Genomic DNA, 26,099 nt, shown 5'->3' with positions numbered 1-26,099 from the left:
CTTCCAAGAAAAAAGCCGCAAGAGGAAACCCAATCCAATAACCTGGTCAGTGTTCCGCTGTAACAGAAATAGTCCAAAGGGCAACTGGTCATCGGATTTGCAACTCATGCAGAGCGGTTGCCTGCTAACACACAGAGAGAGAGAGACAGAGAGAGAGAGAGAGAGCTGAAGGTGTAGGAGGATTAGCCTGCGTAATGACATTAATCCTGGATGTTGTGTTACTGCCGTGCCTGCTGAGAGGCGGGGCCATGACCCCTCTTGACAAACAGGAACTTCAGGAACACTGATACCATTTCCTCCAAATCGGTGGCCCCAAAAATGATTTTATATATGTAATGAATTTAGAGTGGAGGTTTTGTTTGCTGTACACACAAAGAATATTTCTGTTGCTTTATGATTACTACTATTATTATTATTGCAATAAATGTGACTTATTTATATTTTTAGGCCAGCAAGTTCTCAGAAGGACCCCTCAGGACCACTGCCATGAGTCACCATCCGGTCTATTAGGGGTCTCCTAGCGAATCAATAAAACACAGGAGTCAAAGCTTTTGGTAATAATACACTGTATTTCTTTCCTCAGAAAAATTAGTATCTAATAATGATATGTTTGATTACATTCTTGTTTAAGCCCTTTCATTCTTTCATTTTTTTCCTTAAGATCAGTTGACGGAACAAACCATATTCAAGGACTGAAAACAACCCGAGAGAGAAGGATTTTGTCTTTTTAAATTACAATAAAATTGAATGGTTCACTCCAACTAATCCAAACAACCAAAAAAAGACAAATTATATTGTTCAGTACATATTACAACTCAAGTTTTTTTTTAAATGTATCATTTCCCTCACATCTTCTGTCCCGAACATTATTGCTCACAGTCTAGGTGCAAAAACGCGTCATCTCAGGTTTTGCAGATTCCACCTTTGCTGTCTAGCATCCTTTCCACTTTGGGTCCAAAGAGTTCATTTGGGTTTTAGTCCCGGTTCTATTTGCCCTTTGGTAGCGCTTAAGGCCATTTTCTCCAGTGTTCTGAAAGGCTTGTGGACACGAGTCCCTTGGTCCAAGAACCTTTCCTTCGTTAAAGTTTGAGAAGTACTGGTTTTACAGTCGTTCCAGAATGTGAGGCCAGTTCAAAGGGCAGAAATTCAAACTACATTAGAGAAGAAAAAAAAATCTGTACATAATTTACAACACTGGCAAGACTGAGACCGGTAATCTTACATGAAGAACTGGATTAATGTAAGATTTTAGTTAAAATGTGTGTGTGTGTGTGAGGGTTTGGGGGGTGTGGGGGTTAAATGAACATGCATGAATAGTTTCTGGTGTAAAATTGATCCAGACCACACTTCAGTTTTGGTCTCTTTGTTCCTGTTAATTCCTTGGACAAATTACTTCATAACTACCTGAAGTCAATTACTAACATTAAAACCAGTTCAAACATAGGACAGCAAGATCATCAAGTCTGAGATACATTTCCGTAAACCCATATGAATTAGTTTTTAAAAGCCATGTGAGGTTTTGTGTGCACAAGCAGAAGCTGACAGAACTGTTTCCATGGTAAACAGCAGACAGCAAATATCAGTTCTGTGTTAATGCAAACATCTTCTTGCATATTAGTTCTAACAGTCAATGCTCTTAATTTTAAAAACAAACACAAAGTATCCCTTTTCAATGTCAGTTTTCGCTTGTAGATAATGACGTTTACACACAGTTATGGTTCCTTTTTGAGGATATTAGCCCTTAAAAGGTGTGGGTTTTTGAACATTCTACCATAAGATTCCATTCCGCAACAATTGAAGGTTCTAAAATTCTATGTTGAATTCAATGAACCCAGATATTCTTTAGAACATTCATTTTCCAACATTCCAACATTCCCGTCACACCGGTGTGATGGTACACCTTTAAGGGTTAAAAGCATCTGTACTGGATGTTCACAGTCACCTGTGGTTTATGAGTTAAGTAATATCGGGCCCAATCACTGTAGTAATGCATTCAAGCGTCGACTTAAACGCAAGGAGTGTTGTGGCTTCGCAACGCTGCTTCCTCAAAAACAACATCTGCTCGCATGTCTCGATTCCTGTTTGAAGAGTCACGAGTTCACCACAGCTTCACACAGAAACTCACACACACACACTTACAGGCCTGCCCACTCACCTACACACACACTCTCACCCTCACAGACACCCAATGAGGGTTAGCTGGGAGAAGGGAGGGAAAGGGGGACGGCTTTCAAATCGGACTGACAGCGGGCGCTTCCTCTGACACTACGCTCACTTCCTCCTGAGTAAGAGGCCCTGCTGTGACGTGACGCAGCGCCAGGCCTGGGCTCTGCCAGATGCCTGGACGAGAACAACGTTTGTGGTTGATGCAATAGAGCACCATGGGTCTCCTCTACATGACCAACACCAACAACTAGCTATCAGCAGAGACCACTGCACGTCTCTGGACTAGAGGCCCACATACTCTCTTCCTCTTCCTACTCTAGGCGTTAGGCCTAGACCTGAATTTTTTTCGGCTGATTTACATAAAGCTGACAAGGGGTTTCCATAAAACTGTGCTATCAAATATAGACTTCTAATCTATAACTCTTCAAATCCCTAGATCCACATCATATACAGCCACAACATAGAGGAGTCGGTAAACATAGTGAAGCAAGCGTCACTCATGTTGCGCCATGGTCCATGGACTCGATTCTTCTAGGACTGAAACATGGCTTTCACTTTTACTATGTTAACTGGACTTTCCCTGAAAAATGAGAAGAATAAACTTGCTCCCCTGGTGGGTCAGAAGGCACAGTGGCGGTAAAGCCATTGATAGGCTTAGTTTGGGGAACCTGCATAAAATAACCACACACACACACACTCACACACTCACACAAACACTTTTAAGAGCTAGCAGTCTCCAAAGTGACACAATGATTTGTCTTAAGCAAGTATTCATTTGACTGGCATTATCTACTCAGGACTAAAATGCACTTGGATGCATTCTACCGGGCAATATGACTGAGAGGTGCCTTGGGGACAGAGAAGGTAGAGAAGCTCTGTTCTATAAAAAGGAAGGTAGACGGTACAAAAATACTGATTCCGATTCTGAATCTAGACACCTAGAGTGCACCTTCTCAATGTCGTCGTCATACGGCAAAAAGCTAAGAGCGAGAGATTATTTACAGCCTGTGCTTGAGCACTACCACCATGCTCTTCCCTGCCGTAATGTCGGCATGGCGGCAGCCACTGCGCACCATGTAAGGTCCAAAGGTAGCGAAACAGAAAACACAAACGCAAAAAGCCTGAGGGGACGAAAGCTGCTCACCGCCACACACCAAAAGGCTGGATGGACTCTGCCGAGAAAGAGGAGAGCGAGGTGGTGCTTGTGGGAGGTTCTGGGAAAGGGCAGCGGGAGCAATCCCGCTCCTGTAATGAGACTGTGCAGAGATACACAGCCTGCTGGAGTAGTATAGGGGGTGAGGGGGAAGCAGGGGGCTCCGCCTAGTGTTTTGTCTTTATGGAGGACTGCACCTATTTCATTAATCCATCACCACAAGGATGCCGTCCTCACGACTGGTAGACTTCAACAATTCATTTGGAAATTTACTGTAACACGGCATGTTGGAAGTGAATAAGAGAGTTTATATCAGTCCTGCAAGAGGACGAGCTGCAAAAGCGTTATATTAGCTCATGTCAAAATAAGTGTGAGTGGGTGGGAGGGTGAACAGAATTAAGTCAAAAAGCTCTGAGTGGACATTAATGTTCATGAAAACCAAGCTTTGGGCCGGGCTGGGGGGTTAGGAGGGACACCAGGGGGAGGTGAAAGTGGGACCGGACCTTAGCCGGTCTCTCAGTCACTGCTGTCGTCGTCGTCGTCGTCATCAGACAGGTTGTTGCCGGGTGAGCGTCCGTACGGGTCGGGCCGCGGCACCGTGTGCAGCCCCGCGCCGAGGGACAGCTGCTCGTAGCAGAACCCGCAGACACGCACAGGCTTGGACGACTGGCTGGGCAGCAGGAACTTCTTCTCCGAGCACGGGCCGCACACCACGAAGCCGCACTTGCGGCAGTGGTGCCGGCGGCTGACCGGCGTGAACTTGACCTTCAGGCAGCGCATGCAGACGGTCGCTTCCGAGTCGGGCACCCAGACGGCGGCGTGCTCACCGCTCGGCGCCTTGCCGCTCTTGGCCAGCAGGTCGGTCACGCACTTGCTGATGTGGCTCATCCACTCGGACTTCTCAGTGGCGGTGGCGGCGTAGACTGCGAAGGACTTGGTGGGCGTCTTGATGAGCCAGCCGTTGCGCAGATCGCCCTCGTCCTCCACCGTGTCGATGGTGACGCTCTCCAGGGGGATGATGTGCTGCTTGTTGTACTTCTTCTTCTGGATGACGATGTTGCCGTACACCAGGATGTCGTTGAACAGGAAGAACTGCCGCGCCTTGGGCTTCTTGCGGCACAGCTTGGTCAGCACCCCTTCGCCGATGAGCACGCGGCCTGGGATGGCCAGTGGCTGACCCGCCGTGCCGAAGCAGCCCTCCACCACCGCGATGCGCTTCGAGTTCGCCTCGCTGTTCGCCAGCCGGTCCACCATCTTTACTTCACCTGTGAGGGGATGAGGGAGAGAGAGAGAGAGAGATTATTCTCACAACATTCCTCCAGTGTCTGAACTTAACTCGGTGTTCACTAGACAGAAAACAGATTTTAAATTAAATGACCTTTCAAACATCTATTTTGCACAACTAGTGTTGCACAGTGCACCGATACTACAAAATAATTAAAAATGTCATTCTCGATTCTTGACTTGGTATCGGTATCGAAACAATAATTTTGGTATCGTGACAACACTATGCACAACCTATGCCAATTAAGACACTACTGAAACCACAATCTGTTCCAAATCTTTCATAATGTTGCCTGAGAAAGAAAGCACAAGGCTGTTTCAGAGGGCTGAAGAAATACAGACACCACAAACAATTTTGTGTGAGGGAGAACACCCTCCACCGTCAACTCCTGTTTGGCACTACGCCCCATGAGGTTTCACACTGTAAAAGGTTACCCTTTTAGAGCGTGGCTCATTTGCACACGCCATTTTCTAATCCCTGCCCTTCCTGCACATTAGCATTAATGGACTGTCCAAACGATTTAATTACCGCTCAAAACGAACACAGTGAAAGAGCAGTCGGAGCTCTTCACAAAGGAGGAAACCACTGACCTACATACTCGCACCCCGCCACACACACTTGGGCTTTGCTCCCTAATGTGTCCCGGACACAGTTTACAAACAGGTGTGAAAAGAGCGCTCTTCCTGTTGTTTGTCTCGACCTATTCAAAGGTCATGTGTGGTGAAACTGCAAGGAGCCTTGACGTTTATCTCTGGTGGCTTTTATTCTCAATCATCCTCCTTTGCAGACAGGTGGCTCTCAATGAACATCTGTGTGCAGGCTGTGGCACCACGTTGGAGGAGCCAGTGTGTGTGTGTGTGTGGCTGCACACCATGAGCTAAAAATAACAACTGGCACAAGCTGAAACTGAACAGAGAGAAGAAAGAACTGAGATGGGCATAGAAACAGCTCCTGTGCAAGAATGTGCACATCACTCTGTGTGTGTGTGTGTGTGTGTGTGTGTGTGTGTGGCGCATCAGCAACCCCCTTGGACCTTCACACAGCAACAGTCTGTTTAAATAATACAACTAGTTGCTGCGATGCCTAGATTAGATGGAATCAAACGAGATAAAGAGTCTGAGTAGAGTAGCACAGAGAGAGAGAGAGAGAGAGAGAGAGAGAGAGAGAGAGAGAGCACAGTAGCCCTGGGATCACAGGATGCTCTGAAACCGAAAGCCAAAAGAGTGAGTGCAGGTGCCAAACAACACAACGTAAATTCCACACAGCCACACACACACCTTCTGTGAGGTTTTCAAAAAAGCCTGTGCACCTGATCAGATTCCTGCTGAGGTACGTGGCACGCCAGCACCCCTCCGGCTCCACCACAAAGGCCTGCTGACCCCCCATGCCAATACGGCTCACCCCTCTTTGAACAGAGGGGATCATAAAAGATGTACAAACAGCTGTCACATATGTTTGAAAACTGTCTATAAGGAAATGGGAGATTTAAGTCAATCAAACAGTCTGAAATGGACTTCAGCTGAAGTCTTCCCTGTCTCAGCTAGACTTCATCCAATGCAAAGTCACTTTCTCTTCAATTTCATATTCTTCCTCCTCTCTTCATTTCAAGTGTGAAGCCCATGGCTGAGATTAAGTGTTCTGCCTTAGCAGGCTATGGTGGAGAGACAAAAATTCTTAAATGAGGAGAGGAGGCATGCCAGGCAAAAAATCTCTCCAGCCCTATCAATGGGTAGCCACTGGGATGAAAAATGGCAGGGGATGACAGAGACAGGGGGATGGAGACAGGCAGAGAAGGTAAGAGAGGGGAAGAGAGAAAAGCGAGAGTATCTATATGAAAGGGAACAATGGAGAGAACAGAAAAGAGAGAAAGAAAGATAGATAAATAGATAGCGGGAAAGACAGTGGAAAGCCTGAGGACAGAGGGTCTCACTAAGGGAGCAGCAAAACAAGTGAAGCTGCTCTGATTTCATTTCAGATCGCGCAGCAGCAGTGGCACAGTCCTGATAAATGCCTCGGAACAGGGCCATGCTGGAGAGGTGAGAGCTTGTCCAAATGGACTGGCCTCCCACTACAGGGTGTGTCACAGAACCGTGTATCTCTCACACGGGTGAAATGTCCTAGACTGGGGTTATCGCCTGCCTAGGGGGCACGAGCTCACGCCTGCTGGCCTGCATCGTATGGGCGATATATATGCTGCACCAGGGGCGATTAAAAAAGCTTAAAATATAACTGTGAGCGCTATCCTTTATTTTATTAAGTTTATTTTTGACACTATTTTGGATTTAGCACCCAGTAGTGAATAAACCAAGGTATTGAGCGTGTTAATCATTTTTTTTACAATATATATGCTGTCCCACATGACAAGTCTGGCCTTTGCATCATATGTATCGCTTCTGTTTCACAAGCACATGCCTGATCATCTCACTCCGAGGCTCTCAGCCAATGCCTGATTGGCACACCTGCTGTGTGACACATACACACCTCTGCATCAGGAAGCTACTGAAACAGGAGCTCAGAGTAACCACAAAACACACACACACACACACACACACACACACACAAACCTCTGCATCAGGAAGCCACTCATACAGGAGCACAGAGTTGCTACACACACACACATTCACACTACTAAAACATGCATGACATGGGTCAAAAATGTATCAAAACATTTTTCTACTAATTACAGAAGACTAACTACTAATTTGACACTTTATTTTACAAAAGTTTAAAGTAGATAAATGTAGTGGTATTTATTATGATTTGTATTAAATAATTTTTGTACATTTAATTTGAGGCGGAAACAAAAAAAGAGCGGTTATTGACATTCACACATCACATAGCCTATAGCCTAACTTGTGGCTGCATAGACAGGGTCACACACACCACGTACACATGCACACACACACACACACACACACGCTCCATTGCTCTCTCTACTGGAGGCTACATGTTGGCTCCCGTCCTCTATCGGTGCTCCGCTATCACTGAGGCCACGCATCGCAGTGTCTCTCCCATCTGCGGCTGTGGTGATAATTGGCATAATTACCCCCAAAGAGCAGTGGGCAATGCCATGCCATGCCATGCCGTGGGTGGAGGGATAGCATGGCCCGCCATGCCCCCATCACAGCCTCCATGCCATGCCATGCGCACTGGCTCAACGCGCCAGCCAGGCAGCCAGGGTATGGTGCAGTGATAGCAGTCACATGGCTCCCCTGGCCTTGTGGGTGGAGGGCAACGGGAGGTTGGGGGGTTGTTGACATGAGGCCGGCTCACGCAGGGATGAGGCCGTGCTCTTGCCCTCAATGAGGCGTTGGCAGCCGGGCACCCCTGGAGGAGAGGAGGGTAGCCCATGCATACAGATACCCTTCACTGTGCACTACACTGTACTAATGACAAGGCTAATTTAATTAAGTCCACACATGCATCTCAATGACCTAAAAGGGTCTAATATAGCCTCCTATGGATTTGTAAGGTTTGAAAACGAACAAAAAGAAAATGAGGAAAGAATTAAGAAATTCCACTGCCTACACAAAGACATATGGCTAAATTAGTTTTCTTTTCTGGGTCATGCAAAACAAATTTGTGAAATTCTGGGAGGGATTCAGTCGTACTATAAACACCCACCATACAATCTCAGCATGTTACGAGAGGAATCTTATGTAAGATCATAAGTAAAGATGTACAAACAGCTTATCACATATGTTGAAAACTGTCTATAAGGAAATGGGAGATTTAAGTCAATAGAAAACAAACAGTATAGACTGAAATGGACTTCAGCTGAAGTCCAAGACAAGCGCCTTCCCTGTACTTGAAATTACAGCTAGACTTCATAGAGAGCCAATGCAAAGTGTGACACTTTCAGCAGTTAATGCAACTTCCAATTTCATATTCTTCCTCCTACTCTTCATTTCAAGTGTGAAGCCCATGGCTGAGATTAAGTGTTCTGCCTTAGCTTAGGCTATGGTGGAGAGACAAAATTCTTAAATGAGGAGAGGAGGCATGCCAGGAACAAAATCTCTCTCTCTCTCTCTAATCTATTCTATATCACTCCTCCTCTCCTGCTGTTCTCACTCTCCTCCTCACTCTCACTCCTCCTCTCTCTCAGGAGGAAGGCTTCACAGATTTTTCTATTCACTGTTAGCTGGAGCAGCACAGTGGAGCAGCAGCAGCCCACTGTCACACTCCCACTGGCTTCATATGGAGCCTCAGGTGGAGGGTGGGAGACCAAATGCAGCCCGCAGGTTCAAGTGGAGGCAGTAGTGCAGTCACACAGCCGCCGTCACTGGCCAGGAGAGGGGCATTCATGGTTCATGTGTTTCTGAGGACAACAGGACATCAGTGTGTGTGTGTGTGTGTGTGTGTGTGTGTGTGTGTGTGCGTGCGCATGGGTGTGTCTTGTGTTTTATGTCTGCGTGATATGCATGTCTGTCCTTGTTAAAAATGAGTGCCGGGTCTACTTATTGAGAGGCTACATCTGTTGTGATGGGACCTGTCTGCATTCACACTGATTCGATGTAATCAGTCCTGTTCTGGGGACAGCCTGTGTGGAGCCGTGCCATGTTGCGCTGCGGATGTCAAAGGCATCTCCATAATGGAAATAACCCAAACACAGACACAAGTGTCCAGGCACCCTGAAGCTGAAACTGAGCAAATTGTTGACTCCAAATACATAAAATGTAGACCCATGCATATATCTGCAAGGAAATCTCTTTGAATGGAAGTCGCTGATTAACTAAATAACTATAAATGTAATATATGGCTGATGAACTAAAAAACTGTAAATGTAATATATGGCTGGATCCGGTGTAGTGCTGGGCGGTATGACCAAAAATGTACATCACAGTTTTTTTTTTAAATTTGGTTTCAGGGTAAATGATGGTATTTTTTTTGTTCATCCATAATCAGGTGTTCAGCATTTTCTACTGGTTGAGAAAGGATTTACTGCAGTAGACTGACTTAGGATGGTCATGATGAGTGAATATTGTAGAATAATTTCACACTAGTAGTAATAGCTTACAGGTTTGCATGCCACCAGAAAATTATGCTGTTTACAAAGAAGAGCCACTCATGATTCTGAGTTAATTACAGAAGACTGTTAAAGCGATGGTTCGGAGTAATTTCACTCTAGGGTCCTTTGCACCATGACCCCGAGCCAAACACCCTCCCAGAACCTGTTTTCCCTTGGTCAAACCCTGGTCGAGTAGCGCTGTCAGAAACGAATGACTTTCTGCCTGCGCTTATGGAACCTATAGAGTATCTTGTAAATTACCCCATTAATAATGCCCTGAATGGTACAAAACTTCTACAGTAGTACAACTATGTTCTGTACTCATAAAACGAGGCATTGAAAAGTTTGTAAGTACACCAGGAGTTTATTTAAATTACACTTGCCAGATGGATTCTACTCTCTGCTGCTATCTACCGCTGCGTTGACGTTACTTCCGTGATTTGGGAAAAGCCTGTAAAAGTCCTGGCAGGAAGCATGCATAAGGATGTAGATCCAGGAATGCACTAATATTTTGTTCGTAGTACCAGTTTGCAACAATTATTAGTTAACACTAAGTTGTAAACACTTCGGAAAAAAATATTAAAAACTGGATATACCAAAAAACGTTGATGTAATCGCTTCCTGCCAGGACTTTTACGCTAACTACGTTGTTGGTGCTTTGTTTTAGGGACCTTGAGCAAGCTACTGACAAGGTTTGATGCTGTTTTGAACAATATTACTGGTTAAAAAATGCTATTTGGAAAGCGTTCATGGCCCTTAGCTAATCCACTGTTTCCGATTTGGGGCTATAGCGTATACCGGAGCAAGCTCTGTAGTGGTTGATCAACGAAAGGTACGGTCTCCACGGCTTATTTGATGTGTTTTTAATGCAGAAAAACACCCTTGGGTCAATTTTCGCTGGAATTACACTTTAAGGTGTTTTGTGCATTGGCCCCAGAGCACTAGGCTACTGTTTACCCCCCTTGTCCTGCAATCGCACCATGCGTGTTTAGAAGCGCAACTTCATATCATAACGAAAATATACACCAGTATCCGGTGTGAACCGGTATACCGCCCAGCCCTAATCCGGTGGAGTGGAAAGAGGCGTCTCATATAGCCAATCAGATCAGAACTAGCCTAGTTAATTCCCTGGACTCAATTTCCTATTTCCTGGAGAGTGAGACTAAGGGCAGAATGACGGCGCGTGAAAGACAAGACATTAGATAAAGCCTCCGAAGGCGCTCAGCTCCATTTTGCCTATCCAGCAGCCATCCAGGGCTGGTAAAGGCGCCTTCACATTACAAGATGGGACACGTTCCAGATGACTCATCTGCATGCTGCTCGCTCTGCAGTGGCCGGCAGCAGCCCTGCTCGGGGGGGGTGTTGGAGGGAGAGGCCAGCGCTGAAGTGGCGGTCAGTGCGGACAGCGCAGCGCAGGGGCTGGTGGACACAGGGCCAATCTCATTCCTGGGGGCCTTTCGCAACACAGCTGGCCAGTCCACTGCCTGATTTGATCCCACATGGTGCCACCACAGATGCACATGACCACGCTCTTGCATCAGATGGACTAATAGGAACACCAGAGGTGCTTTTCTTTTTTTTTTTTTTTCCCTTTTTTCTCCGAGGCGCCGCCAGAGCAAAACAAGTGGATCGGGTGAACAGATCGGGTCAGAACCGCAGGGAGCTGAGCCAGAGACCGGGGCGGTTTTTTATTTCTATTTGCTGGATGTTGTGCGAGGTCCACCCTGGGGCTAACCGCTACTCCGATTCTGTCAGCCGGGATGATATGATCAGAGAAGGGGAGGAGAGGACATGTGCCACTCTTCATCATTTCAAACTCCCGCGGACGTGTCAACAGGACAGTGTGACGTGATTATGACTACCAACCCACTGTGACCTGGATTGCGGGAGCGGGAAGTGGGAGCGGTCTGCATACCGAGGGGGAAAAAATCAAAACAAACAAACAAACAGACAAACAAACAGCCCGACCTGGCGTCACTGATATCACCCTCGTACTCGTGCAGATATCATACTACTAACCACATTTCTGGGGCATCCTCTAAAAAATATAAATAAATACACAAAATTCAAGAGGCATAAACAAACAAGAAGGCTCAAATATCAAGCTGACCCAGGGCACAGATGAGGAGACGACTTGTATTGTATTTCTGCAATTCATCAACTGCAGCATTACATGGTGGACAAATTGTTGCACACTGCTCGCTCACACAGACATAATTTTAAGCTTATATGGTGTTTCTCACAGCATCCGAAGCACTACCCTGAGTCACTAGCCGGAGTCATTCTCTGACCACCCAGAGAGAGGGAGAGGGTGTGGCTGAGGATGAGCAAATCATTATCAATTTGCCTCAACAAGAACACCCTCACATCCACACCCTGTGACCTGATTGTGACACTGGCTCGCGTGACTACTGCTAGTAGATACAAGCAAAACGCAGCCTGATCATGTGTAGGGCAACCTTTAAGGGCGCAAAACCAAAGGCTGGTCCTAGGCATCTGGCTTGTTTTTTCGTTTGTTTGTTGTAAACTCCTTCTGAAACAAAGTATGCACTTGGTGATCATGTAAAGGAATATATGTTCATTGAGTTGCATCTGTGATCTGGGCCTTAATGACTCTCTGGCAGGCCTTCACTATACTTGAACCCATAGAGCAAATGCCCACGACACCGTTCCACACCCAGGATGACGTAGTAAATGAAGGAGAGGTAGCTGTTTTTCCTCTCCCTACAATCACCCATCATCTAATGTGCACACACTACAAAATAAGATCACTGATACTTCCGCACTTGTTAAAATATGACAGGGACTTTAGAAAAGCCAACCAGATCTCTTTTATGCAAACCTGGCTGAATACTCACTCGTGCAGAGATGTGGACTATGTACCGGTAATGTACTGCATGTGTCCAAATGCCACCCACCTCTAGGTCTGATCATACGGTCATCTATCTTTTGCCAAAGTATTACCAGAAACTAAAAAGGAAAAAAAAGGACCTACTTCAAGCGACTCCATTGAAGAACTAAGGGGCTGTTTTGATGCCCCTAATAGCCCATGAACAAATCTATTTTATGCATTTCATATACAGTATAGGCCTATTGCTATTCTATGCATTTTATATTTAGGCCTATTTCCGGCCTACTACTGTGACAAGTTTCCATTTGAGTCTAATGGACAATAAAGTTTCTCTCACCTTCTTTATCTTACACTTCTGTTGTCTTCCTCTCACACAGATACTTGCCCAAGTTGCAGATATGCACAGTGGCCCTATACGACAATTGACCTGTTGCTAAGCGCCACCCTTAGAACGCAGATGAGCCAATGACAGTCCAGCCTCAACAGACTCGGACATCAGCTCAAACAACTCCATAGGAAACAACAGGGAGGAGGCATAAAATGACAAAATCAACGTAATGTAGGCTACTAAGCCAACAACGTGGGCACAGCAACCAGGTTCTCTGTTAAATCCCAAGATGAAAATGCTCATTAGCCAACTACTATATTCTTGCTACATCGAATGTTAATATAGCCTAACACTCAGTTTCAATCTTCAACTAGCTAGCTAGCTAGCATTAACGTCAGTGGTTTTTGCACGGTGATCTGGCTACTCGCCTCCACTTTAAGCTTGTCACCTTACATTTTGAAGTTTTATACCCCTCCATAGCATAATTAAGTCCCTTTTGATTGCTTCTGGAGGAAATGAAATTCTTTATCAACCAAAATGTCCTCAAAGCCTGCTTTGATATACCGTCAGCTGCCATTCTCCATAATGTATTTCTAATCAAGTCTGGTATGTTTGTCCGAATTTCACACGGTAACAATGGGGGGGCGGGGCTTAGGTCAATTAACCATGGAAATCTCCCGTCTCTCTCTTACACACACACACACACACACACACTCCCTTTCAGATAATGACTTCATAAGCAGCTGATCCAGTGGCATGAAATGCTGCTGTGGGTGCCACTCTCCTCAGAGGACTCCATAGGGCCCTTAATAGCTGGTTCACTACGAGAATGACACATATCTGGCCAGCTCATCTCCCCTGGCAGGCAACATGGCCTCCAAATTACACAAGCACGGCTGATTCTGTGGAATAGCCACGAGGCTTGATACTATACCGCCAAACAATAGCGCAGTATGAAGGCTGATGTACTTGATGGCTTTAAGAATGTGGGTTAACCACCACCCAAGATTACATTAGCCTACATCAGATTTGAGACCTAGCCTACATGAGACCTGGCCTTGTGTGCTGCTATTAAGGCAGCTACTAGTTACAAGCGCACGCAGCTGTGCTGTTTTAATGCAATGCTTTATTACACCACAACATGGACTCAAAACTGCTAACTGTTTCTGTATAGGCTCATGTTAAATAGATTAAGCATCATTTCATCATAATTTGGCTGTGACTTGTTTCTTGGGGAGTCAATATGACTCTTGGCAAGACATTCTCAGCTATATGAATCATCAAGCCAGCAGGTACATAAGCCAGCTAATATGCAACCACCATTCCCCACATCTCTCTCCCTCAGTCAGACCCACACACGCATTTGCTCGCAAACACACACACATACACACACACACACACACTCCCTTTCAGATAATGACTTCATAAGCAGCTGATCCAGTGGCATGAAATGCTGCTGTGGGTGCCACTCTCCTCAGAGGACTCCATAGGGCCCTTAATAGCTGGTTCACTACGAGAATGACACATATCTGGCCAGCTCATCTCCCCTGGCAGGCAACATGGCCTCCAAATTACACAAGCACGGCTGATTCTGTGGAATAGCCACGAGGCTTGATACTATACCGCCAAACAATAGCGCAGTATGAAGGCTGATGTACTTGATGGCTTTAAGAATGTGGGTTAACCACCACCCAAGATTACATTAGCCTACATCAGATTTGAGACCTAGCCTACATGAGACCTAGCCTTGTGTGCTGCTATTAAGGCAGCTACCAGTTACCAGACGCAGCAGCTGTGCTGTTTTAATGCAATGCTTTATTACACCACAACATGGACTCAAAACTGCTAACTGTTTCTGTATAGGCTCATGTTAAATAGATTAAGCATCATTTCATCATAATTTGGCTGTGACTTGTTTCTTGGGAGTCAATATGACTCTTGGCAAGACATTCTCAGCTATATGAATCATCCCAGCCAGCAGGTACATAAGCCAGCTAATATGCAACCACCATTCCCCACATCTCTCTCCCTCAGTCAGACCCACACACGCATTTGCACGCAAACACACACACATACGCACACACACACACCTCTTAAACTCAACATTGTGGTCATGCTCTCAATATCTTATATGTGATGGTTGTGAGTCCTCTAACAGTGCAGGTGGTGTTTAGGCAGCAGGTGTGGGACAGAAGTATACCCTCACTCACTCCCTCCCTCCCACCCCCACCCCCACCCCCACCCCCACACCCACACCCACACCCACACAAAGAGACAGTTGCACAACGCAGGGGCAGCAGCTGTGTGGTGAGAAGCCCAGAAACCAGATCCTTCCCCTGGCTGCTGACACTAAATCTGGGTCTGGCGGTGGAACACGTGGACCCCACACTTCACACAAATGTCTTAGACGGGGAGGAGGAGGACTCAAAGGGTAATTCTAACAGCATTCAGCTTGTCAATCTCCCACACACCATTAAGCTACTCACTCACTCCACACATGTGTTCCGCTCTCTGGTGCAAGTTTGAGAATGAGTCATTGGCAAACAAATCTTAGACACCACATGCATGCAGAGCCAAACCGTTTGATCACTGGCACCCCACTACCCACCATGGAGGCAGTGGTAGCATACTGGCTATATGGAGCTCAGCTAGCATGCCGCTAGCATGAAAAGTTGCGGGTTCAATACCTGGCTTCCACCGTTGTGCCCTTGAGTAAGGCACTTAACCACTTAACTCAAAGTTGCTCTGGGGACAATGGCCCTTGTGATATAATTGACATGTAAGTCACTTTGGATAAAAAGCGTCTGCTAAATATAAATATAAATATAATATAAATATATTTCCTCACCACTGGAGCACAGCATCCCATCAGCCTGCTATAGAGCTGCCTTCAGGCCTCTTATCAATGTCTGCTCAGGCTCGTTCTGGAGATAGCACAGAGTGGTGAGGGACTGTGAACGTGTGGTTACAAGTGAAAACTGTACGCACATGAGAACAGCAGTGAGATAAGGAAGCGCATTCATGTGTTTGTCTCTGTGTGTGTGAATGTAGTGTGTAAAACAAAAAGTATCTGCTTGCTAAAGTGTGTGAAATCAGGCACTGGGGTTTGGAGGTTGAGTTAAGTTCCGATGAGGTATGTATAGACCCTTTCAAGAGAGTTCCATTATCAGCATCATAGTTGGCCCCACAAGACTTCCTTTTTAACATTCCATATGTTATCTTAATGCAGAGGAAGTAGATTGGGGCCCAAATAGAATGTTCAAGCATTGTTTTTGTTTACCTTGTTGAAAGGGTCTATAGAACTGAAAGTGACTGAACGGTCAGTGTTAACGGTTAAATAGGGGGAGTAATGCAGGACCATTGGACATGTCCATGTTAAAGGTTAAATATGGGGGAGTAATGCAGGAGTATACTGTAACTGTATGAGGAAGAGCACCAGACACAAATAAATGCATGCGTGCGTGCAGCTTAATGGGCACGTACATAAGCGATGAACCAGTCTGGAGGAACCCGCCTGTCTGACGTCCATAGCGCACCACTCTGAGGCTCAGTGGGCAGTGTGGAGGTAGCCCCAGAGTGGTGAGGGCTGATTGGAATCTGCTACTGCTACACTCATGGGCTTCGCCAGACTCAGTCAGTGTCCTCAGCTGTATGGCTAAAGGCCGCCACAGACCAAGTCGGACGTCTGATAACGGTTGGTCGGTCGATGAGCATTGCATATGTCGGCATGGTCTAAGCACTCTTAAGATGCCATGATCCCTATTAGGCTCCACAGCATCAATAAGTACATGATGGTCTCACAGTGAACAGAAAAAGGAAACTTTAAAGCTGGAAACAACAAACAAGCTCACATCTGGTTGCTTGTTTAACAGCACAAAGCAGCAGAAAATGGACAGGGGCCAACCAATTCAATCAATATCACAAAACCTTGCAAAAATATCACACTACTTCTACTCTGACTTGTTTGAAATCATCATGCCAACAAGACGTATGCACAAGTTCTGATATTTTCTGTAGTTGATAAGGCCACCCTTAAAAATATTTTTGTTTGCCGTAACCCGACCGACCCTGACGATTTAGGGCCGACCCAATTATTTATTTATTTTTCCTTTTAGTCCGACCGACTTGCCGGTTTTTACTCTTCAAACAACTAATACAAATGCAATAAAATATTTTAGTAAGTTAGTAAGTGAATATAAATTGGCTACATACAAGCGTAGGCTACGTTATTTCTTTTAAATAAAAACCTGTGGCGTCATCTATGATTATGTAACCGATATGTAAAACCGATATGTCAGTTGTCAAAAAAGGGGGTAGATAGTAAAGGCGATATGCTGCAAAAATTTCATTCAAAAGCATTTAATTATGCAAACTTTTTTTCTTTCTTCTTTTGATACACAATTGTCTATCAACTTGCATCACTTGCAAGTGTATATCCTATGTAAGCCTATCATGTTAATCCAAGAGCTGAGTGATGGCAATTATTTTCATAGAGTAGGCCTACACAATGGGCTATGTGCTTGTTAAGGGACCTGTCACAAAGAGGATGCTTTGCCATCGTGTGTGTGAGTGCACGAGAGAGGGAGGAAGAGGTGCATGCGTGACGGCAAGTGTTACTGCAAACATGTAGGCTAACTAGTTAAAAACGTAATAACTTAAAAAAATATTTTTTAAGATGGCCTAAAATTCATTAAAATATTACCAAAACGAACCTTATTGTTATAGAATGAGTGGGTGGTGCACCTAAATGTTGTGCTGGTACGTTTCAGAAAGTGCTACTAGATGGTTTGTCCAATAGGAAGTGTATGTGATGACTATCAAGGTTGTGGACTTCGTAGATTTCGTAATTTTATGAACCTCGGAGCCTAACAATGCTTGCAAACTCTGCCAAGCAATAGCCTATAGCAATAATGGATATCAATCAATAGTACTAAATACTGGCAATTATTTTAATATCAGGGAACCCTATGACAGTGAAAAAATTCTGTAGAAATGCATGGATTCCAGTTGCTGCTAATGAAAGTAACTTTTCCACGGAATTATTTTTGGAATCTGATCCCTTGTCATACCTGTTCATTCGTACTCGTCGCTCGACTTATCGTGACTAAATTCAAGATGGCGGCGAACGGTAAACTTACTCAAGGTACTGTCTGTATAAATCGTCTTGTAAATAAACTACCAGTTCTCAATGTCTCGTTTTAAATTTCAAGGCCCTCGGAAGTCTACCAATAAAGTATGGAGCTACTTTGAGCCTCGTAAATGGTGTAAAACAGTGATTTATTTGCATGGCTAGGCCGATGCCCGAGGCACCCCCATCGAAAAACTGTTGGTAGCATCGGCTAACTAGCGCCAGATTTCTGAATGCAGGGGACAAGCCGAGATGAGCTATGAGACATACGTTCACACTCGGTATCATGTTTCAACACACTTTAGGTCAATATCACACCGGAATTCTCCTTTAATTTTAAAATGAATGATTGCCACAAGACCATGTCTCTCAGAAGAGTTACAAGAAACCCTGAGGACCTGACAGACTGCTCTTCAGATAGCAGACGCCTGCTTGCTTTGGCAAACTAACCAACTCAGACACCAAAAAGAAACCAGACTGTCAGTCTGATATTTGTGGTTTGAGAAGGCCACAGAGATGTCCATCCATGTCATCATGTGTCTGTCTCTACTTTTGTTTAGTTAAAGATAATATCTTAAAATGCGGTTATCTTTTGACACATTGTAACATCTTTGGCTTGTAGAAATGTACACCAGAAACATTCTTCTGAGCCTTATTAAAACACTAAAACCACTCCAGAATGACTTGAATCCACTTTTATTTAACTACATTAAATCAACAGTGGGCTATATTTCTTTTTAAGAGCTGTCTGTGATGTTCAGAGACTCCCCCCACACACACACACACACACACACACACACACAGACGCTTACCTTGCTAATTCTCCCCCCAGGCACATACAGCTGTAGTAAAAAATGATCTGCGCTGGTGCACCATAGCAAAACCATTACCAATGGATTTGTACATTGGCTGTGTCACATCACCACGTGACGTGATCCTCGAATGCCTTTTAATAAACAACCACTTCAAACAGCCGTAATCCAATTAAAGCCTGTAGGAATGCTTGTTATGTCTTGGTAACAAGCTGTTCATCCATGGTGTTTTCTTAGTCAATACCTTTGAAAGCAAACTAACTGAAAAAATAATTTTATAACTCTTTTGCCAACACATCACTATAGTACAGTACAGCCACAAATCATTGACACATTAAATAAAAATGAAATAGAATAGAAATTGCACTCTGGGCTAACAAAGAGCTATATGTGGGTGTCAGCAGCAGCAGCAGACAGACTTAGGAACAGAACCACTTCACACTCAGGGTGAGGCTCATAAAGAGGAAGCTCATATGCATATTTTCAGGTTCTACAGTGAAGACTAATTATATCTTCTGCTTGTTGAAGCTGACTTACATCTGCTGCCTGCATTCTACCACATTCCACAGACGAACACCCTCGCCAGCCTCTCAACTCAAGACTGTGAGCTTGTTTATGTGGAGCTTAGAAAGCCTTATACACCTCGACCACAATATTCATCACCAAGCCAAACATCCTGCAGAGCAAAGTGATAAGATCTACCTTCACTTCTGTCAGACAAAAAAACAGCAGGTGAGTACAGAGTAGGCACAACTTTGAATCACATGAGATCACTGCACTTTCTCCCGTTCCCCATCTTGCAATTTGGTTGATCAGTTATACCATCTTCTTGGTACGTCTTCTAGTGAGTCTGCTCCCAATATGAAGAGGCGTTCCAGAAATGTCTAGTTATCCATTCATCACCTGTTGATATAATTGCAAGGTCTTACATACATCTCAATTACTAAACTGTCTTGGGGCAGCTCAGCAGAAACCTTACCTCGAGATTCCTGCGAGCGTTTCTCAGACTTCACCTAGACGTCAGGATTGCGTGTGCATACGAGCAGTCTCTCACTCCGGGCAGCACGTGGACTCCACAAAACACACAAAGCTATCACACAAAGGCGATCATGCTGGGAAATGTCATGGGTTCTAAATACACCTCACTAGGAGGGAGACAGAGACAGATTATCTCAGACGCAAAAACAGCTCAGCTCACAGACAGCTCAGAGGATAGGATCTCCAAAGGCCTGCACTCTGTAAAAATTCTACTGCCTACAACTGATATGAGTAGGGTTGGGTATCGTTTAGGTTTTATCCGATGCGGTGCTAAATCAATACTTTTAAAATGGTGCGGTGCGGCGGTGCCTGAACCGGTACTTTTTTTAAAATGTTTTAAAATAAAATGGTCTAAAGCATGAATTGCTTTTTTTTTTTTATTGATGAGAAAAATTTGAACATGAAATTGAACTGTTATATTCAATTTACTATCAATATCTCATTGCTCCTACGAATAATACATTTAATGTTAAAACAACTTGCCATGCATGCACACACAATGGTGAGCTCTGCTTTCAAGTTTACCCAGTGTAAACCATAATGTATGTTAAAACAAACTTGCCATAAAACTGCCAGGTCATGACAATGGCATTTGCAAGCAAGCTAATCTAACAGGGATTCTATTTTCCAGTTAATTCAGTGTGTTCCCAAATGCTTCAAGAAATGTCTTGTCTTAACCCATAACACGCAGTAGTTTTGAACATGTTAGGCTACCTGTCGGTGTTGAAGTGTTGAAGTGTAATTAGCGATAGCGTAGGCATCACGGAGATGGTTTAAGTAGCCTCTTTGACAGCTCAGTGACATCAGGTATGCACCTACATATTTATGTTTTTGCCAGCTAACTTTTAACATGATCTTCATATTCATTGTGATGCTATATGGGCCTCATGCACATGAAAGATTAATATCATGCCATTATGTTGTTTAACACACCGTGAAATAAAGTTTTCACCTTACAACTTTGCTGATAACATTTCAAATAAATGTCAGTTAAGCGTTAGCAAGGATTTTGTGTAATGTATAGGCTAGCCTACTGTTGATGTTGTTTCATAGCCTTTTGCTTGTGTGTAGTTAGGCCTACTGCTAGATTTTGACAGGAGCTCGCGTAAGCTACTTGGGCTCCGCTGTCAAACACTGTCCACTCGCCTATGTGGTGCACCCCTCTGGTTTATACATCCAGTGTTTATCATATGTTAGCTAACTGTATCTGGATGTGTTGCTATCAGAGCAAGGCGTTAGAGATGGCCTGACATGCAGTGATGCCTCGTAAAAATAATTAAATAAATAAACGCTATTTAAGCACGAAATGAGGCACCGAAATCCACGTTGTAATTCGATGCAGTTACTACCGTTTGTGTCGGCACCGATGCCATATTAGAACTGTGTTTCGGTGCCCAACCCTAGATATGAGTGTGTTATCAAAGGGGTCGCTATAGCATTCAACCTTGAACCTTAATACCACAAGTATCTAGGACCCAGGAGAGGTCTCAGGCACTGTAAACAGAACTTCATAATGCGAGTTCTGGAATGAGGTCAAACACTATTCTCAGGTGCCTGAGATCCCCAAGAGCTGCCAGCTGAACGCTTTCGGTAAAGGGATAATCATTAACTGTGACAGGTTCCTATTTCCCCATCATCTCCCGTGTGTCCTGAGGCCACTGTTTAGCCTACTATCTTTTCCAAATGTATTCCGAGCCTACTGAAATGAAAGTATAGGCTTAATTTTCTTTTCAACTTTTCATTTCTAGGTAAGTGTCACTGGAGCTAAGCTGGTAAATCATCCATAGCACAGGCTGCCTTTTTAATACGGTGGGTTTTGTATACATGTCAATGCTGATAGGATAGAACCTCTGACATACCCACCGCATGAGGGAACACTACCTCAAAAGCCTGTTACACATCCTTGCACACTGTTCCGCCCAAACATGCTGTTCAAACCAGAAATCATCGCAAATCAGAGAAAACGTTTTGCTTTTGAAGATGCCTCTGACTGAATCTTCACCAACAATCTCACCCAGTCATGTCATCCAATCAGGGCACAGTGTCAATCCCGTTGAAGTCTGTTCCACTGCATCAAGTCACCAATGACAACCCCGAAATACAGGCTTTCAAGTGACTCACAACTAACCAGCCGTTTCCTTTTCCATACACTTAAACTACTGCATGAAAAAGAACTGCAGAAAAGAGCAAAATAACCCCCAGCTTGAAATGGGCCTGGCTGACATTGCGTGGCTTGGTAGAGTGGGTCCATGGAACATCTGATGTCTTGATGTACAACCTTGGGTGGCCACCGAGACACAGATGTGGGAAATTCCCCAGTACAAAATTACAGTGTGCCTCCTTTGCATGTGTCACAAGCTTTCCCAGTTTCAGACGTGGAACTTCTCAAAAGGGACTAAGCTGAATGATATTCAACAGCTTTAACCATACATACTTGTGGAGTTTTCATGTCAGCATCAGCATGCATCTCCAAATTGACTCTCAATTGTAGAATTAACCACTTCAATAGGTCTAAATAAAGACAAATCAAAGTCTTTTTTTAATGTTACAAATAACAATCAATAAGCTGATAACTATCAAGCCTGAACCTTAAATTGCCTTTTTCCACTGTTGATTACCCTGTTATCAGCACATGACTCACCTTAGTGTCAAGAGTTCAATTTCAGTACTACAGAGAGCAGTTGCTCATTCATTATAACCCATTTGAAATGGCGTCATGGTCAAGTCATTGAGAAAGCTCAGAAACACCCTTATTTAGGCCTACACTGAGTGACAGGGCATATGGAATAAGCAAAGCAACCCACCCAGACTAGCCACTGGTGTGGTGCCTCCTGTTTTTAGCTGATGCAAACAGTCTAAGCTTGTCTACGCTACCATGTGCCTCTAGCAATTGCACACACACTTGCTTGAGTCAACACATTTTTCGACTCAGCTATTTTCATTCTTGCGAGGCGGGAAGTGCTAAAGTCTCTGGGTGGGTGTTAAGGTCCTGCAACAGCCTGACAATTACAGTGGCTGCCTTGTCACTTCACGCCTGGTCACTGGTGCTGTTCAGGTAGGCACATTTGTATACTGCTCTGCCTTGTACAAGTCAACTAACCTACCGGTATATGTCCAGGTATTATAGAAAGCATCTGATAAAAAGTGGTTATGGTTCCTGTGTAATACATACACACACACACACAAGATCAGAATATCTGACATTACGTAAAACAAATTCTGTGCAACACCTACACAATGAAATAGCCTGAGGGCTTACACCACAAAAAGGAAAGACACATTCTTCTCACTACTCAGATTTAAGAATGAGCTCAAAGTCCTAGATATTGCAGTGCAGGTAAAGGCTAGAGTCAAACCTGAAATAAACATTAGTAACGTTAGAACTCTGCCAGCTGGAAACCCATAAAAATGATCCTGTGCCGACATTAACATTTTAGCAAGACCAAACAAAAGACCCTCAAACATTTTCCAGGTTCTAGTAGGGTCAGAGTTTTAAAATGCCTCAAAGCTGCTTGAGTGATGCCAGAGAGAGAGAGAGAGAAAGAGAGATGAGAAAGAGAAAGACAGAGAGAGAGAGAGAGAGAGAGAGAGAATTGCAAGAGGCAGGCCTAGCTCTGAGTGATGGCATCTGTTTTTCTCATTCATACTTGCTCATGTGTTCAACACATTCTCCTCAAACAGCCCACCACTCTCTCAGACTAAACACCATGCACTAAAGAGAAATCATAGTCCAATATCCTTTGGATGGCATCACAGTGTTGTACAGTGTGTTCTTAGTTCCACTCTGCCCTTCAAGGTGAGAGAGACCAATCAGAAAAGTAGTGGGAGAACTGATCAAGTGATCAAGCTTTCTAAAGAGCCTTTCTAAATGCAGAAGGGACATTTTTTTGAATAACAAAAACAGACACCATTACTGATGAGGGGAAAACAAGGGCTTTTCCCGCCACTGCTAATGACCACAAGCTTGGTTTTTCTGAGACATTGATTGGTCATTGCCATCATTAAAATACAATGTTTCTGAAGTATAATGATTTGTCTTCCATTCTAAAATAATTATGACGAGAGATTCTGGAGAGAGAGAGAGAGAGAGAGAGAGAGAGAGAGAGAGAGAGAGAGAGAGAGAGAGAATGCCAGTGCCCATATGAGCTAAAGATGTCTAGCCCTAATTCAGTAGTTTTATGATGGCATTGTTAGGTCCCACAACAATTTCCACCCTAAATGTTCTGGTCATGTCCCGAGTTGTTCAATAATATGCCATCATGAGACTAGTTCATTTGACATCTCAAGGAGCTGATAGCAATAATGTTACACCTTTAATCCGTGAAAGTGACTGCTTGTCTGTCAAACAAAAAACTAACTGACTTGCTCATAGGTCCCATGACATTTCCTAAGCAGGCTATATTTCGTCAAATCGGCAATGCATGGCCCAGACAGAAACAAACAACCCTCAAATCCACAGCATGGATACAGACTGACAGGTCAGGCAGGTTCATCTCATAAATAACACCAGCACATGAGTTTCTCTGACACTATTGATTAATGGACCTTTTCTTCTAGAGCAGTGGTTCTCAAAGTGTGGGGCGGGCCCCACTAGTGGGGAATAGAGACATGACAGGTGGGGCACGATGAACAGGAGGACATTTGTATTTTGTGCCTACCTTTGTTTATTAATGCCTTTCTTTTTGACAAGGAAGATATTTCAAAACAAAATAGCCACACACAAACATAGGATTCATAAACATACTGACATATGAATTAACACATCATCAGGTCCAGAAGACTTACACGGTCGGGAAATGTAACTTGGAACCAAAATGCAAACATTTTAATGTTACCATTTTGCCGGGGTGATGGGGTCAGGTGGGACTTGAAAATTTCCCACCTCCAAAGTGGGGAATGACAGAAAAAGTTTGAGAACCACTGTTCTAGAGACAGCCCAATTAAGGAAGTGTAATAACAAACACATTATGGATCATTTAAGTCAGAGAGCAGTGATGACGTGGTTTCCCCGCTTGGACAGATACTTTCTGACGGTGGGAACAAATACAAAATAAAGTGTATCCACAGCGACCGATGCCTTTACTAATCAGCCTCTGACGCGCCTGTAACATTAAAGATGATTTTGTTTATTTAACAGCCTGTGAGTTCTTTGATAGTGGTGGTCATAACGGGAGCACCGTATTGCACCTGGAGTTAAGTGAAGAACTGAGCCAGACTCCAGCGTCAACGTCAGTTGCACTGGGCTTATATTTCTGTGTTGATTTTTCAACGATATGGTGCTACTATTGCTAACTTTAAAACTCTAACGTTAGCTGCTACACACCAATGTAACGTTACTGATACCCTGCCCTGCTTGTTTACAATATACAGGGTAACGTTAACTAAGTTAAGAAGCAACTATAAGTTTACGTCACTGACCGCTTAGGTTATCCTACTTTGCATTTACGGATAATTTTGTGTTTTAAAAAAATCGCTTTAAAGTTGCACGCATTATTCTTCCTCATAACTGCTTAACAAAACAGATCATATGGACAGCTAGCCAGCCGTATTATAAATGCAACTTAACCTACTAAGCTCATTGACAGGCTAGCCGTTTCCATACTGTAACGTTATAAGTTAGCTAGCAACAGCTAGCCGATAGTTCCCGAATGATCCAGAGTTTTTTCAACAGCTAAACCAGATTGTAACTAATGCATAAAACACCATCCAACGCATTTAATACGTCGGCAACAAACACAATCGTTTAATTGAAAACTAAGTTAATTTAGGATGGACGAGCGTATTCGTCAAGTCGACTTACTTAGCTATTAGCAAGTAAGTTAACCCCGACTGTATCCCAAGTGAAGCTAACGCTAGCACGAGAACCTATGAGCCCATTTCCAAGTTCCAAGTCCATAGTAGCAGGCTATCGCAAGCTAGGAACGCTAGGAAAGTAAGCCCATAAAACAAACAAAATCGTGGCAATATATATTAAAAATACGTACCTCGCAAAGACAACGTATGCCAGTAAAGCTGGAGTGACCTGTAGTTCCCAGATAAAATTCCAGATTTGTCACCCTTTCAACTTTGCCTCTGTCAGTAGCAAGGCAGCAGCTGTGGGGCACTTTGCGGGTAATAACAATATGGCTCCGTAAAGTTGTTCGCGGGATTGGAAACGTCACTTCTCAAAAGACAGTTGAGAAGGACAGAGACGTTCTAATTTGATAATAACCAGAATACACAACACAGACACTGGACAAGCTGACAGGTTCATATCTGAGACCTTCGTCTCCATCTGTCGTGCAGCCAATCACTAATCTTTTTCCGACTTTCTCTTCTTTTTCGTCTTTG

At 44.1% G+C, this 26,099-nt stretch overlaps 1 protein-coding gene across 2 annotated transcripts; it reads right to left on the bottom strand.

Annotated features, from left to right (window-relative positions):
* Positions 1-549: 549 nt before the first annotated feature.
* plekhf2 (pleckstrin homology domain containing, family F (with FYVE domain) member 2) lies at positions 550-26,099 on the bottom strand. Of its 2 annotated transcripts, none has more exons than XM_048260535.1 (2): positions 25,754-26,099; positions 550-4,584 (listed from the first exon to the last, which is right to left on the bottom strand). In XM_048260535.1, exon 2 carries the CDS (start codon positions 4,571-4,573, stop codon positions 3,836-3,838), a length of 738 nt encoding a protein of 245 aa, XP_048116492.1. In that variant the 5' UTR covers positions 4,574-4,584; positions 25,754-26,099; the 3' UTR covers positions 550-3,835. The 2 variants fall into 2 exon arrangements, with proteins under 2 accessions (XP_048116492.1, XP_048116491.1); XM_048260534.1 differs by lacking the exon at positions 25,754-26,099 and adding an exon at positions 15,640-15,883.

Source organism: Alosa alosa, chromosome 13 (genome assembly GCF_017589495.1).
Source record: "Alosa alosa isolate M-15738 ecotype Scorff River chromosome 13, AALO_Geno_1.1, whole genome shotgun sequence".
In the NCBI taxonomy this organism is placed as follows: Eukaryota; Metazoa; Chordata; class Actinopteri; order Clupeiformes; family Clupeidae; genus Alosa; species Alosa alosa.
This window is presented reverse-complemented; position numbering and strand designations above follow the sequence as displayed.